Source organism: Mustela nigripes, chromosome 5 (genome assembly GCF_022355385.1).
Source record: "Mustela nigripes isolate SB6536 chromosome 5, MUSNIG.SB6536, whole genome shotgun sequence".
NCBI classification, from domain to species: Eukaryota; Metazoa; Chordata; class Mammalia; order Carnivora; family Mustelidae; genus Mustela; species Mustela nigripes.
This window is the reverse complement of record NC_081561.1, coordinates 28,424,230-28,438,683: the sequence shown is the minus strand read 5'-3', so window position 1 is coordinate 28,438,683 and position 14,454 is coordinate 28,424,230. Positions and strand designations below refer to the sequence as shown.

Here is a 14,454-nt window from a genome sequence, read left to right as displayed (position 1 = left end):
GGGAATGTGGGTCCAAGGGAACGAGCAGGATGGGAAGCCAGCTGGGCAGGTGTGGCTGGTGTGGACACCTCCTTGAGGGGAGGGGAGGGGGGGTTGTGGGGAGACCACTGTGGACAGAGTCTAGCAAAGGGCTAAAAGACAAATCTCAACACTTAATCCGGCAGGAGAGTATAGGTGTGAGTCAACTGCAACCGAAGTAATTTGCAAAAACATGAAGGATTTTCTTAAAGCGTGTCCTGGTCCACGGCGCCCATGGCAAGCAGCCCTGATCCAGTCCCAGGATAAGCCTTCAGGCCTCCAGCAGGGCACTGCCCAGGCGGAGTTGAGAAAGGAACAGAGAGTGTCAGGACTACAGGCGGAGGTGGGGCTGTGACGTGTGGGAGGGCGGGCCTGGAGGCAGGTGAGTCGCTAGGTCTCCCTGGCTCCAATCACTCTGGAGACTGAACCATGGGGGGAAAACAGGACGGGGATGAGGCCTGTGGTGAGTCTCAGGGCAAGGCTGGGGCAGAGGCCTAGGACCCTGGGAGGGAGGGGAGGCCAGCCTGGCTGCTCTGGGGGAGCGAGGGCTGGGGCTGGCCCCACAGAGAGGAGGTAAGGGGAGCCCTCAGTCCCTGAAGGGAGGGCGTGGAAAGAGCTGATGAAAGGAAGTAGACTCTGGGTCCTGGGAGGAGGATTGGGTTCAGGGCTGAGCCCTTTGCCAGAGAGACTTTGGGGAGTAAAGCTGGGGTCTCCTTGAGGAGTTGAGGCTGGAATCTGGGTCCCTCGGGGCAGGGCCCTGGGCAGCAAACCTGAATGGAAGAAGGCAGGGTCAGGGTCCCAAGCACGAGGATGGGGTTCAGGGGCCAGGAGGGTCTATGTGCTGCAGAGCCTGTAAGGGGAGAGGCTGTGGTCTGGCCTCTGTCAGGAGGAAAAGCTGGGGTTTCCGTGAGGAAGAGGAGTTTCAGTCTGGACCCTGGGTCTCTGAGGGAAAATGGTGCTAGAGGTCTGCTTCTCAGAGTCTCTGTGAGCAGTGACAGCAGGAGTGCCATTTGTTTGGGGGTCTCTATGAGGCGTTTGGACTGTGGGCCTCTGTGGAGAGGGGGCTGGGGCCTGCCTCTGGGGTCTCTGTTAGGAGGGGAGACTTCTCAGGAGACCATGAGAGATAAGGGTAGTGGCTTCACAAGGGCTTCCTATGAAAGGTAAGGCAAGAGGGAGCAGGGATCCTATCTGCAGAATCTCCATGAGGACCCAGGGCTGGGAGCCCATCCCAGAGACCCCCTAGGGTTAGGGGTGGGGTGGTCTGAGATGGGAGGAAATTGGGCCACCCGCTTCTGGGATCCCTGTGAGCGGTAAGGCCCGGGCCTGCCTGCAGGGGTCCCTTGAGGCTTGGAAGTCTGAGCTCCTGGTCTGAAGGGGAGGGAGGGCCCTCCCAGAGGCAAAGCTTGGGTTCCTAAGCAGACTGGGGGAAGGAGCAGAAGGCCTCTCAGTAGACTTCCTGGAACTGCTTTGGGTCAATCATTGATCTCATGTCTGAGAGCCATGGAGGGACAGAGTCCAGAACACCTAAGGAGAATGAATCGCACCCCTTCCCACACTTGCCCAACCCTCTGCCCTGCCTCCTCTGTGCCAACACAGGACCCTAGTGGCCTGGCCCCACCTCCTCCCTGTGTGTACTCAGGGAGGACCAGGAACAGGACATGGCCACAATCTAAACCAACCACAGTCTCAACCACCAGGCTCAGGTGTCACCCTGACTGCTCACCCAGAGACTGGCAGTGGCCTGGGGTCCCTTTGGGTGGGGGGCTTTACAGGGGCCCCTCCTTGGCCCAGTCCTGTCCTGCAGGAGTTCAAGCCTTTGGCTCCAGTTTCTTTCCCTGTGGTCTTGGGCAAGAGTGTAGAGGTAGGGCCTGGGGCAGCTGTGGGGAGGGCTGTGACTTCCCTGAGATGCTTAGATTGGTACCCACCCTAGCCTGGGTACAAGGAAGGGAGAGGGAAAAGGACTGGGGCGGGAGAGCCACTGAGGTGACTTCACTCAGAGTCCCACATCCCAGCTGGAGGGAGACACAGGACAAATGGGCCAGAAAAGGGGCAGGAGGCAAAAGCTATTTCCATGGCTGCCAGCCTTGAGGTGTGGGCTGGAAACAACCTGTTAAGGCTCCCTTTTCCCCTTTCTCCAAAGAGAGTGAGTGGGCAGCAGTGAGGCTGCTGCCCAGGTCTTGATCCTACCTCTCCTGCTCTCCAACTTCTCCCACGAGCCCTGCCCTTTCCATCTCCCCTGCATTCCTGAGGGCCAGGGTAGAGCCTGGGATAGGGTAGGATCACCCTGCAGGGAAGGAAGTGGGAGGGACAGGAGATGAGGAGAGACATCCCCTCAGGCCCTCACTCTCTCTACTCCTCCCTGCGCCCCTCAGGAAAACCAGCCAAATATGACCCCTCCTTTCGAGGTCCCATCAAGAACAGGTGAGTTCTGGGCACTTCCCGAGCTAGGGGGTGGGGGTCTTGATTTTGCATTGTATTTGCTGAAATATTGGTAAGAAGATTATAAAAAAGAAAACTCCTGCCCCAGGAGAATGGTGCCCTTGGATGAACTCTTGTGTCTGGAGCGGGCACAAGGGGCCTTCGGGGTGCTGCTGCTGTTCTTTTTCTTGACCTGGGAGCTGGCTACACGGGTATGTGCTCTTTGGGAAAATTCAGCCAGCTGGGCACTTAGGAGTTGTTTACTTTTCTGTGTCATGCTTCAGAAGTTCCCTCACCCAGAAAATGATAATTTTGTGTTTTTTGTCATGCCCCCCACACACCCTCCTGAGGACAAATGGAAGCAACTCCTTCTTATTTATTCCCTGTGAGAATTTGTTTTTGTGAGAAAAGGTTTTCGTAGAAAAATAAAATAAAACCTACCAAACCCATTCTCCAGCATCCCCCAACTCCAACCAGGACTCCCCCAGACCAGCACCCCCACCCCATCCAACAGCTTCCCCCACTTCTCCCCCAGGAGCTGCACAGACATCATCTGCTGTATCCTCTTCCTTGCCTTCATTCTGGGTTACATCGTGGTGGGGATTGTGGGTGAGTTTCCAGCAGGCGCGGTGCTGGGGCCCTGGCAGGTGGGGAAGGGCAGGGACCATCCCAGAAGCTGCTCTCCCCCCACCCCCAAATCCCACCCTCTGGTGATTCATCTCTCTGTCTGCTTTCAGCTTGGGTGTACGGAGACCCCCGGCAAGTCCTCTACCCCAGGAACTCTACCGGGGCCTACTGTGGGGTAGGGGCTAACAAGTGAGTACAATGGCAGGAAAAGGGCCAGATGGGGGACCCCGAGTGGCTTAGTCAGTTAAGCGTCTGCTTTTTGCTCGGGTCATGATCCTGGGGGTCCTGGGATTGAGTCCTTGCTCAGCAGGAAGCCTGAGCCTTCTTCCTCCTCTGCCTCCCATGTCCCCTGCTATGCCCCCTCTCTCTCTCACAAATAAATAAACAAAATCTTTTACAAACCTGGGGCCCCTGGGTGGCTCAGTCGGTTAAGGGTCTGCCTTTGGCTCAGGTAGTGATTCCAGGGTCCTAGAATCAAGCCCTTGCATTGGGCTCCCTGCTCAGTGGAGAGCCTGTTTCTCTTCCTCTGCCTGCCGCTCTGCTTACTTGTGCTCTCTCTATCTCTCTGTTAAATAAATAAATAAAATCTTTAAATAGATAGATAAATAAAAGAAGGGGATGCCCAGGTGGCTCAGTCAGTTAAGTGTCTGCCTTTGGCTCAGGTCATTATCTCAGGGTCCTGAGATGGACTCCTGCATCAGGCTCCTTGCTCAGCAGGGATCCTGCTCCTCCTTCTGCCTGGTGCTCCCCCTGCTTATTCTCTCTCCAACAAATAAATAATGAAATCTTAATAAATAAATAAATAAATAAATAAACAAACAAACAAAAATTAGAGGGGAGGCCCACAGGAGGTAAAGTGGGCAGCAGGCAGAGAAGAAGATCCCAACACTCGGGCTCCAGATCCTTTCTTCATTTCCCACAAGCCACAGCCTCCCCACTCGAGGCCACATTGAGCAGGCTCCATCTCTGGACAGTTGGCTTCTGATTCCCTCCAAAAATAGGAGGCAGGGCCATGGTTAAGTGAATGGGTTTTAAAGTTCAGAGTTTGGCAATTGATTCTCCAACTGAGCTAAGTTCTGGTCGTATGGCCTTGGGCAAGGTAGTCAACTTCTCTGAGCTTTGATCTTTTCTTCTGAAGTTCACGGGGGTGTCCCGGAACTGCCATCAGTTCCACCCGCAGGAAACTTTCAGTAAATAATAAAACCTTAACAATGACACGGGCATTTACTAAGTTCCAGGCAGATGGTGTACTTTGCACACACAAACTCATTTAAACCCAATGAAGGTTCTATTACCTTACACCTGATGGAATTGAGGCAGTGGGCGGTTAAGTGACTTGCTCGAGGTCATAAAACTCAGCCATTTGGTAACAGTTTCGAGGCTCGATCACTCTGGGAAATCTTCCGAGTGCCTCCTGTATCTCCCCGGGAGAACTGAGCTTCCTAAGGCCAGGAGCTGAGAGTTATGGGTCAGGGTGTGGGCTCCACACACACTTTCACTGGGCCCACTGTATCCTCGAGGTACGGCCCTGGCATTCCTCTCCCCACACCTGACCGACCAAACCCTGATGCCCACGTTTCCTTCCCCCCCACAGAGATAAACCGTATCTTCTCTACTTCAACATCTTCAGCTGCATTCTGCCCACCAACATCATCATGGTCGCTGAGAACGGCCTGCAGTGTCCCACATCCCAGGTCAGAGCCCGGGACATCCCTCTACTCGGATTGCCCCCCGGGTGCGGGTACCAGCACCTCTGCATGCTCTCTGGCCTCAGGTGTGTGTGTCCTCCTGCCCCGAGGTCGCATGGACGGTGGAAATCAGCCAGTTCTCACAGAATGTTGGGGAGGTCTTCTACACAGCAAACAGGAACTTCTGTCTGCCAGGGGTGCCTTGGGATATGGTGAGAGTTGCTGCAGTGTCATCGCTGTGGTCAAGGAGGAGTCCTGTGGGTGGAGAGAGGGGCAGTTGGGTAGGTGACTATGGTCGTGATGGGGGTGGTGCGAGGGCTCCCTCTTTCATCCCGCTCTGTGTCTGCACCTTTGTATGTCCTCCCCCAACCCCCAGCCAGTGATCCAAAGCCTGCAGCAGGAGCTCTGCCCCAGTTTCCTCCTCCCTTCCGCTCCAGGTGAGAAGCTGTACTCCTTCCTCGGGCAGCATCTAGTCCTGTATTCTGCCTGCTCAAATGGGGAAGGCAGGCCCAGAGAGAGGAGTCAGGAAGCTTGTCAGGCCAAACTGGAATTAGCACTGGGTCTTCATTTTGCTCTCTGCCCCTTGACCCTACCATCTTGTGCACCGGCTGAGTGCCAGGCACCCAGGCGAGACCCAGGGCAGATGAAACTGCTCTGGGTTTGAGCTACATTTTAGATGCAGGGATCTGAGATGTTGGCAAAGACGCTGCATGAGCATCCCGTGGAAATACAGCTGGGCAAATGCACCCACACACGTTAATATCAGTGCACTGGGCACAGACTGGGTGTCCAGCCAGACTCACAAGCAAACATGGCTGGGTGCTGAGATTGCTGCTGGCTTTTTAATTTTTTCTATATGTTCTTCTTTCCAATAGTCATAGTATTTTTAATAGGAAAAAATTTTAATTATAACATGAGAAAAGATAACCAATTCTCAAAATAACTACAATAAAAAGATCTCAGGTGAATGCTCCAAACTCAGATCCAGATTCCAACACTTTCCAGCTGTGTGGTCTTGGGCCAATTACTCAACCTCTCTGAGCCTCATTTCCCCATCTTTAGAATAGAAATACCAAAGCCAGCCTGCCTGGCAAAGTCATTGGGAAGGTGGAGATAAAGGGTTCTGTAGGCACATAATAGGCACTGCAGGAAATGGGGAAGGGGTGAGAAGGCTTCCCGGAGGAAGTGACCTGGAGATGCAGTTGAGCAGGGAGTAATGGAGGGGATTTCTGAAGGGAGAACACTCAGAGAGAGGCTCAGGGAGAGCAGAGGTACAGAGGTGAGGCCAAAGTGGGCTGAGCTCAGATGGTGGAGCCTTGAAGCCTGGCCAGGGAGCATGGGCTCTCCAGGGCAGAGTTGCTGGAAGTATCTGAGCAGCCGAATGCTCTAATGCCCTGGAATGATGAGGCCTGGTCTCCCTGGCTCTCATGCAGAGGGTGGGTTGAAGGGTGGGTGGAGGCTGGAGTGTAAGAGGCCAGAGGAAATGCGGTCTCCACCTGGCAGCAGCAAGGATGGGAGGAAGGGGTCCTGAGAGATGGTGAAGGAAGCTGGACAGGGCTGTGCTGGCAGAAATTCCCTCTTGGCTGTGGAGTCAAGAGCAGCTGTCTGGGTGGGGGGAGGGCAAAGCCCATCTGTCCTGCCTTCCCTAAGACCACTGGCATGCTGGGTGGAGCCAGAAGTTTTCAAGGCAAAGCTCTGGGCACTCCCACCCAGGAGCCCTGTTCTCTCCCTCCAGCTCTGGGGCGTTGTCTTCCACTGTTGAACAGTACTCTACCTGAACTCCCAGGGATCTCCAGCAACACCTCCATCTCCCAGGGGATCAGGTGGGCCTCCTCTGCCCCCACACCCCTGTCCCATACCCCTTCCCCCCACAACAGCCCCATGTGACTCTCTGCACCTCCTCCAGCAGCGGTGTACTTGACAGCCTCAATGCCCGTGACATCACTGTGAAGATCTTCGAAGACGTTGCCCAGTCCTGGTATTGGATTCTTGTGTGAGTCACAGATTCCCCTACTCTCTCCTTCCCTGCTGTCCTCCCCCCTCCTCTGGCCCCTAGCCCAATGTCTGAAACAGAAATTTTGGACAGAGGGGGAGGAGCCAGAGCTCAGAACTGACCCCAAACCCAACAAGATCCATAAGAGAAAGGGGGTCTAACCTGGGGACACTGGGAGCTTGAGGCACTTAGGAGCCTCGGGAAGGGAGAAGACTTAGGGGACCAGGGAACACCCTCACCTACCCCACCCTGCCTACAGCGCCCTAGCTGTGGCTCTGGTCCTAAGCCTGCTGTTCATCCTGCTTCTGCGCCTGGTGGCCGGGCCCCTGGTGCTGGTGCTGATCCTCGGGGTGCTGGGCGTGCTGGCCTACGGCATCTACCACTGCTGGGAGGAGTACCGTGTGCTGCGGGACAAGGGTGCCTCCATCACCCAGCTGGGCGTCACCACCAACCTCAGTGCCTACCGCAACGTTCAAGAGACCTGGCTGGCGGCCGGTGAGTGCCCTGCCCACTGCCGGACCGGCAGGCCAGCCTGGGGCTGCCCGGGGCCTCACCAAGCCCTGCCCCTAACCCCCGGCCGGTCTGCTCCCTGTCCACCCTCAGTGATCGTCCTGGCTGTGCTTGAAGGCACCCTGCTGCTACTGCTGATCTTCCTGAGGCAGCGGATTCGCATCGCCATCGCCCTCCTGAAGGAGGCCAGCAAGTCAGCATCTACCTTGTGGGGGAGATGAGACAGAGGATGGGGGTGCAGGCGTGGAATGGCAGTGCTGGGAAGGTGGCAGGGAGCCCCGGAGGAGAAGGGCAGAGTTACACAGTGGTTAACACCTCTATGTGACTCAGTGACTCCAGTTTTCTGAGACTCAGTTTACCCATTTGTGAAATGGGGACAATTTATTTTAAGATTTTATTTATTTATTTATTTGAGAGAGCATGAGCAGGAGGAGTGGTAGGTAGACAGAGAAGCAGACTCCCCACTGAGCAAGGAGCCCAATGCAGGACTCGATCTCAGGACTCCAGGATCATGACCTGAGCCGAAGGCAGACGCTTAACTGACCGAGCCATCCAGGGGCCCGTGGTGGGGGGTAGGGGTGGCAATAATAGTTCCTACTTTGTAGGGCTCTCATGAGGATTAAATGAGTTAGTGTCTTGTCAGCTTCCAGAACAGGAAGCAGGCTCTCCGTGAGGATCAGTCAGAATGGTAACTGCCGTTGTGGCAGTAGTGGTTGACATGAGAAATGGCAGAAGCCCAGGTTTTCCCCACCCAGGACCTACCTGCCAAATCCATCAGGAGACCATACTTTGAAGACTCTTTTCCTTATGCTCCCTAAAGCTGCCCCAGGTGGCTTTTCTGTGATTCCAATTTCTTCTAAGGGTCCCTTGAGCTTGATTTATTCAATTCAGTTCATTCAGTGAGCACCTACTGTGTGCCCAGCCTGGGGGACAGAGGAGGTCCTGGCAATGACGGCAGTGGGAACCTTGCCAAGGTCAGCCCCAGGATGATGGGTGGGCTCTGGGGCCTGGGGCCATACTGAAGGACGCTCTTACCTTCCTACAGGGCTGTGGGGCAGATGATGTCTACCCTGTTCTACCCTCTGGTCACCTTCGTCCTCCTGCTCATCTGCATTGTCTACTGGGCCATGACTGCCCTGTATCCTTTGCCCACATGGCCTGGCCCTCCTAGGGCGTGGAAGGGGAAGGGGTTGTATTTACCTGTACAGTGCAATTGGAAGAATGTGCCCCTTCATCTGGGCAGACACAGGCCTGCCCCTGGACAGAGTTGAAAGACTGAACCAGGCTGATTTCCCACCCTTTGTGCAGTGAACAACCTGTGCAAGAACCTGGGAAGGTGTCCCTGAGGAGGGCCTGTGGAGACCCCCATGTGACTATGCCTTCTTCCTTGACTCCCCTCTGGGTACCTGGCCACATCGGGGCAACCCCAATATGTCCTCTGGGCACCCAATGCCAGCTTGCCCGGCTGTGAGAAAGTGCAGATGAATACATCATGCAACCCCATGGTGAGGGGATTTGGGGTAGAGATGGAGGGGGCGACAGCAGGGCTGAGGTGACCTCAGAGGCCAGCTGGTCCAAATCCCTCATTGCACAGCAGAGACAGAGGACTGGAGAGCAAAAGGAGGTCCCTCAAGATCCCACAACAGGCCCCCAGCAGAGCCAGGAAGGGAGCCAGCAGTGGACTCTGGATCCAGTGCTCCCCCTCAGCCACCCCTTACTCAGAGAAGGAAACTGAGGCTGGAGGCGACATGAAGCTCTGGGAAAGCTGGGTACTGGCACTTCCCACCCTCCCCTGCCTGGACTGGACATGCCTTTGCCAGGAGAACTGTTAGCCACTTCCGCCTCCAGTCTCAGTCCATTCATCTGTAAAATGGAGACAGTCGTAATACCTGTTCCTCAGGGTGGCTGAGAAGATTGAATGACATCAGGCACATAAAGTGCTTTGTACATGTCTGGCACCTGATAAGAGCTGATAACTGTAGATGGGTTTTGTTTAATTTTTTAAAAGCCTTTTTCCTAGCAGCATGGTGCCTTGGGCAATAGGCGGGTGGGGGCGGTGGACGGAGAGAAGCCGCTTCCCTGCATTCTAAAGTGCAAGGGACTGCAGGGGGTTTGTGGTCCTCAGAGCTTTGCGGGGGAAGCACCCCTTGGAAGCTGGGACCAGGGGCTTGCTCACAGGCATTAGGGCACTCTAAAGCAGGAAAAGGAGGGAGGGAGGGAGGTTTACATTTAGGGAGGACCCACCCTGTGCCAGGCACTAGGTATGCAAATCTCCAAACGACTTGGTTCTGGCTTCCAGCTCGCTCAGGATCTAGCAGCAGAGACTAACACAAACACACAATTACAAAGTGGTAAGTGGTTTATTTTCAAATATCAAAAACACTTTCAGCGATTTCAGCAATTCTGAAGATTTTTGTCACATTTCCTGTAAAGGGTTTTTGTTTTTGTTTTTGTTTTTACTTTTGCGGGGTTTTTTTACTTTTTATTATGCAAATTTTCAAACTCACAGAAACCCTCAACTTCCCACTGTCCTTGTTTCATCCATCTCTACACCCCCAACCCCACAATTCTTTTTTTCTGGAGTTTTGTTTTTTTAATTAATTAATTTATTTTCTTTTTTGGAGTTTTTTAAGGTAAATTCTGGACATAAGTGCCAGTTTACCCATAAACACATCAGGATGGATCTTAACATAAGGACTTTTTACTTTATTTATTTTATTTATTTATTTTTTTAAGGAATCTCAACCCCCAACATGAGGCTCAGACTCACAACTCTGACATCAAGAGTCCCACGCTCTACCAATCCAGCCATCCTGGTGCCCAGACACAAAAGGACTTTTAAAAGCATAACCAAATGGGTGCCTGGGTGGCTCAGCTGGTCAAGCGTCTGACTCTTTTTTTTTTTTTTTTTAAAGATTTTATTTATTTATTTGACAGAGAGAAACCACAAGTAGTTGGAGAGGCAGGCAGAGAGAGAGAGGAGGAAGCAGGCTCCCTGCCAAGCAGAGAGCCCCATGCGGGACTCGATGCCAGGACCCTGAGATCATGACCTCAGCCGAAGGCAGCGGCTTAACCCACTGAGCCACCCAGGCGCCCCAAGTGTCTGACTCTTGATTTCAGCTCAGATCATGTTCTCAGTGTGGTGACCTTAGGGTGGTGGGATTGAGGCCTGGGGCAGGCTCCCTGCTCAGGGAAGGGTCTGCTGCAGATTCTCTCTCCCTCTCCATCTGCCCCTCTCCCTGCTCACACTCTCTCTCTTTCTAAAAGTAAATCTTTTTTAAAAAATTTTTATGTTAGTCACCATACGTTACATCATTAGGTTTTTGGGTTCTTTTTTTTTTTAAGATTTTATTTATTTATTTGACAGAGAGAGATCACAAAAAATTTTTTTTTAAGATTTTATTTATTTATTTGACAGACAGAGATCACAAGTAGGTAGAGAGACAGGCAGAGAGAGAGAGAGAGAGAGAGGAGGAAGCAGGCTCCCTGCAGAGCAGAGAGCCCGATGTGGGGCTCGATCCCAGGACCCTGGGATCATGACCCGAGCCGAAGGCAGAGGCTTTAACCCACTGAGCCACCCAGGCGCCCAAGAGATCACAAATTTTTAAAAAAATTTTTATGTTAGTCACCATATAGTACATCATTAGGTTTTTTGGGTTTTTTTTTTTTTAAGATTTTATTTATTCATTTGACAGAGAGAGGGTAGGCAGAGGGAGGGGGAAGCAAGCTCCCTGCTGAGCAGAGAGCTAGATGCGGGGCTTGATCCCAGGACCCTGAGATCATGACCTGAGCTGAAAGCAGAGGCTTAACCCACTGAACCACCCAGGCGCCCCTATATCATTAGTTTTTGACATAATGTTCCAAGATTCATTGTTTGCTTGTAACACCCAGTGCCCCGTGCAATCTGTATCCTCCCTAATACCCATACCCAGACTCACCCATCCTCCCGCCCTCCAAAAATAAATCTTAAAAAAAAAACACACACACACAACCAAAAATAAATAAAGTAAATATAAAAATAAATAAAAAGCATAACCACTATACCATTATCACACCGAAGATTAACAAAAATTCCTTAATACCATCTAATACCCAGTCTGTTCATTTTTGCTAGAAAGCATTTTGGCTGACATTGCAGAGACTGTCTTAGAGGCTGTCTTAGAGTGCCAGGGAGAGAGCTAGGGACTGATCACGCTGCCTTCACACCGTTAAGGCTTGGCCCTCGCAGCCTGGGAACTCTCCTGCCCATATAGAGATGGAAGGAAAACGAATTACTCTCACATACTAGGCAGTCTGAACCCAACTAGAACCTGAGGATTTCCTGGAAGGCAATGGCTTCCCTAGCTCAGGGAGGTGGCTACTTCCCTCCCTCTCCTTCGGGAGTGGCAGGAGTTGGCTGGGAATGACCCTCCTCTGTCACCACCAGTCCCAGCCCATGAACTCCTCGTGCCCGGGGCTGAGGTGCGTCTTCCAGAGCTACTCGTCCACCGGCCTGGTTCAGCGTTCTCTCTTCAACTTGCAAGTCTACGGGATCCTGGGGCTATTCTGGACCCTCAACTGGGTGCTGGCCCTGGGCCAGTGTGTCCTGGCTGGCGCCTTTGCCTCCTTCTACTGGGCCTTCCAAAAGCCCCAGGACATCCCCACCTTTCCCCTGAGCTCTGCCTTCATCCGCACACTCCGGTAAGCCCGGGGCAGGGGACTGGAAAGTGTGAACCTGGGAGTCTCGGGGTCCTGGGGCTGCCTCTGACTCCCTCCTCTGCAGGTACCACACTGGGTCGCTGGCCTTCGGAGCCCTCATCCTGAGCCTTGTGCAGACAGCCCGAGTCATTCTGGAGTACATTGACAACAAACTGAGAGGTGAACAGCTGGCTCACCTCCCCTTGGGGAGGGGCTGCCAGGGAATAATGACCAAACATGAGCTCCCCCTTTCTTCCAGGAGCACAGAACCCCGTGGCCCGCTGCATCATGTGTTGCTTTAAGTGCTGCCTCTGGTGTCTGGAGAAGTTTATCAAGTTCCTAAACCGCAACGCCTACATCATGGTGAGCCCCAGGGAATGAGCAGCCCCTTGTTCTGGGGTCCCTTGGCTCAGGCCCTGGCCCTGGCCCAGGTGAGCTCCACACAGGTGACTCTGACCTTTCCACCCCACTCAGATCGCCATCTATGGGAAGAATTTCTGTGTCTCCGCCAAAAATGCCTTCATGCTGCTCATGCGGAACATTGTCAGGTCAGGCTCTCCGCTCTCCCTGGCCCCCTGCCACGATCTCCCAGCCCAGGCTGGCTTCATGAGCATGCTGGGTGGGCTCAGAAGGGTCTCGAGCTTGGTTAAATGTTCTGCTGCCTTCGTCTTGAAGCACAAATGATTTTCATTTGACATCTGTCACAGCAACTTATATAGCCAATCCGGTTCCTAGCGCTACCAGGGCACTCAAGCCTGACCCACCCCAACTTCCCATACAGGGTGGTCGTTCTGGATAAAGTCACAGACTTGCTGCTGCTCTTTGGGAAGCTGCTGGTGGTTGGGGGTGTCGGTAAGAGCTGGGGCTGGGAGTTAACGGGGACAGAGGGCCAGGGCACAGGGCAGCCAAAGAGGTGACCCCAAAGGTGTGACGACACTGACCTCCAGACCTCTCCCACAGGGGTCCTGTCCTTCTTTTTCTTCACCGGTCGCATCCGGGGCCTGGGTAGAGACTTTGAGAACCCCTCCCTCAACTATTACTGGCTGCCCATCTTGGTGAGTGACTCCCCGGCTCTGCCTTACAGTCCAACCCCCCAAACGAAATCTAACGCTTCCTGGATCTTCCAGATCTCCATCCTGGGGGCCTATGTCATTGCCAGTGGCTTCTTCAGCGTTTTTGGCATGTGTGTGGACACGCTCTTCCTCTGTTTCTGTGAGTAACACTCCCTCCCACCTCCCCCAGATGTCAAGGTACCAGATTGTTTAGGATTTTTTTGGAGACTTGGGACTTCTAGAAACAGCAACTTTGGGAGTTAAAGGAGCCAAAGTCAGAGGAAGCCTCTTCCGCCATCCTTAAGCCAGGGACTTGCAGAAAAGCGAAAGTGAGCTGTGGGGCTGGCAGAGTCTCCCAAGAAAGAGCATTCCAGGGCAAAGGCCTCTGGTGTCTTTCCCCAGAAAATCAAAGGTAGACCTTCACCACAGGAGACTTCCCAGCAGGTGGCTGTAGTGAGTGCGGATTTTCTCACCCTCCTAGGACCATTGAACAACCCCATTTCTTCAGATAAATAGAGTATTGTAAACCTATTCTCTCTTCCTTAGGATTTTCTTAACATTTTCTTTTCCTTGGCTTATTTTATTTAAGAACAGTATACTGTACATATACAAAATGTGCTGATCGACCTTTTATGTTATCAGTAAGGCTTTCGGTCAACAGTAGGCTATTAAATTGGGGGGAATCAAAAGTAATAGGCGGATTGTTGATTGCGTGGGGGTCAGCGCCGCTAATCCCTGTGTCGTTCAGGAGTCAATTCTACATCCATTCAGGGTTTAGTACGCACTACAGTCTGCAGTACGCGGCTGACCTGCATTTTTTTCTGTTAAGCCCAAGCACGCTATGAAATAATAGTATTACTGACCTCACGTCACCCCGGGGAAACTGAGATTACATAACCTACCCAATAGGTTACCAAAACTGCCCCAAAAGAACAGCGCATGTTGGTGCAGCATGAACCCATGCGGCTAGTTTCCTCGTCCCCCATCTTCCCGGGGACTGGAGGGCCTTTGGGGTCCACTCTAACGGTTTATGTTGCGGCTCAGTGGAAGACCTGGAGAGGAACGACGGCTCCCCGGACCGGCCCTACTACATGCCCACATCCCTTCTGAAGATACTAGGCAAGAAGAACGAGGCATTCCCCGGGGACAAGAAGAAGAAAAATAAGTGAGAGACGCGGCCCCGATCAGGGCTGCTCCCCTCCTGTACAGCCTCCCAGCATCACCCCGCCTTCCAGATCTTGATTTTGTAGTTCAAAACAAATTATTAAATGTTGATGTTTTGTTTTCTCAAGAAGTCCGGGACTTTTAATTAATTCCCTCCACGAAGACGTGCAGCTTTTTTTCCGCCGCCTGGCTCTTTAAAGTAGACCCCGCCCCTAAACCCTCCCCTGGGGCCATGGCCAATCAAAAGATTCCTGCCGAGTGATGCTGCCCCTTCTTCATCCCAGCCAATAAGCTTCTAGTCCGGGTC

General features: G+C 53.1%; 1 protein-coding gene across 1 annotated transcript; it reads left to right on the top strand.

Moving 5' to 3' along the window:
* Nucleotides 1-406: 406 nt before the first annotated feature.
* SLC44A4 (solute carrier family 44 member 4) lies at nucleotides 407-14,277 on the top strand. The gene is made up of 21 exons (XM_059399893.1): nucleotides 407-481; nucleotides 2,391-2,439; nucleotides 2,972-3,045; nucleotides 3,174-3,252; nucleotides 4,658-4,757; nucleotides 4,838-4,963; nucleotides 5,128-5,188; nucleotides 6,487-6,574; nucleotides 6,658-6,744; nucleotides 7,004-7,239; nucleotides 7,348-7,447; nucleotides 8,300-8,395; nucleotides 8,660-8,759; nucleotides 11,681-11,934; nucleotides 12,017-12,111; nucleotides 12,191-12,294; nucleotides 12,406-12,479; nucleotides 12,713-12,783; nucleotides 12,892-12,986; nucleotides 13,059-13,143; nucleotides 14,028-14,277. Exons 1-21 carry the CDS (start codon nucleotides 448-450, stop codon nucleotides 14,150-14,152), a joined length of 2,133 nt encoding a protein of 710 aa, XP_059255876.1. The 5' UTR covers nucleotides 407-447; the 3' UTR covers nucleotides 14,153-14,277.
* The last annotated feature ends 177 nt before the right edge of the window (nucleotides 14,278-14,454 follow it).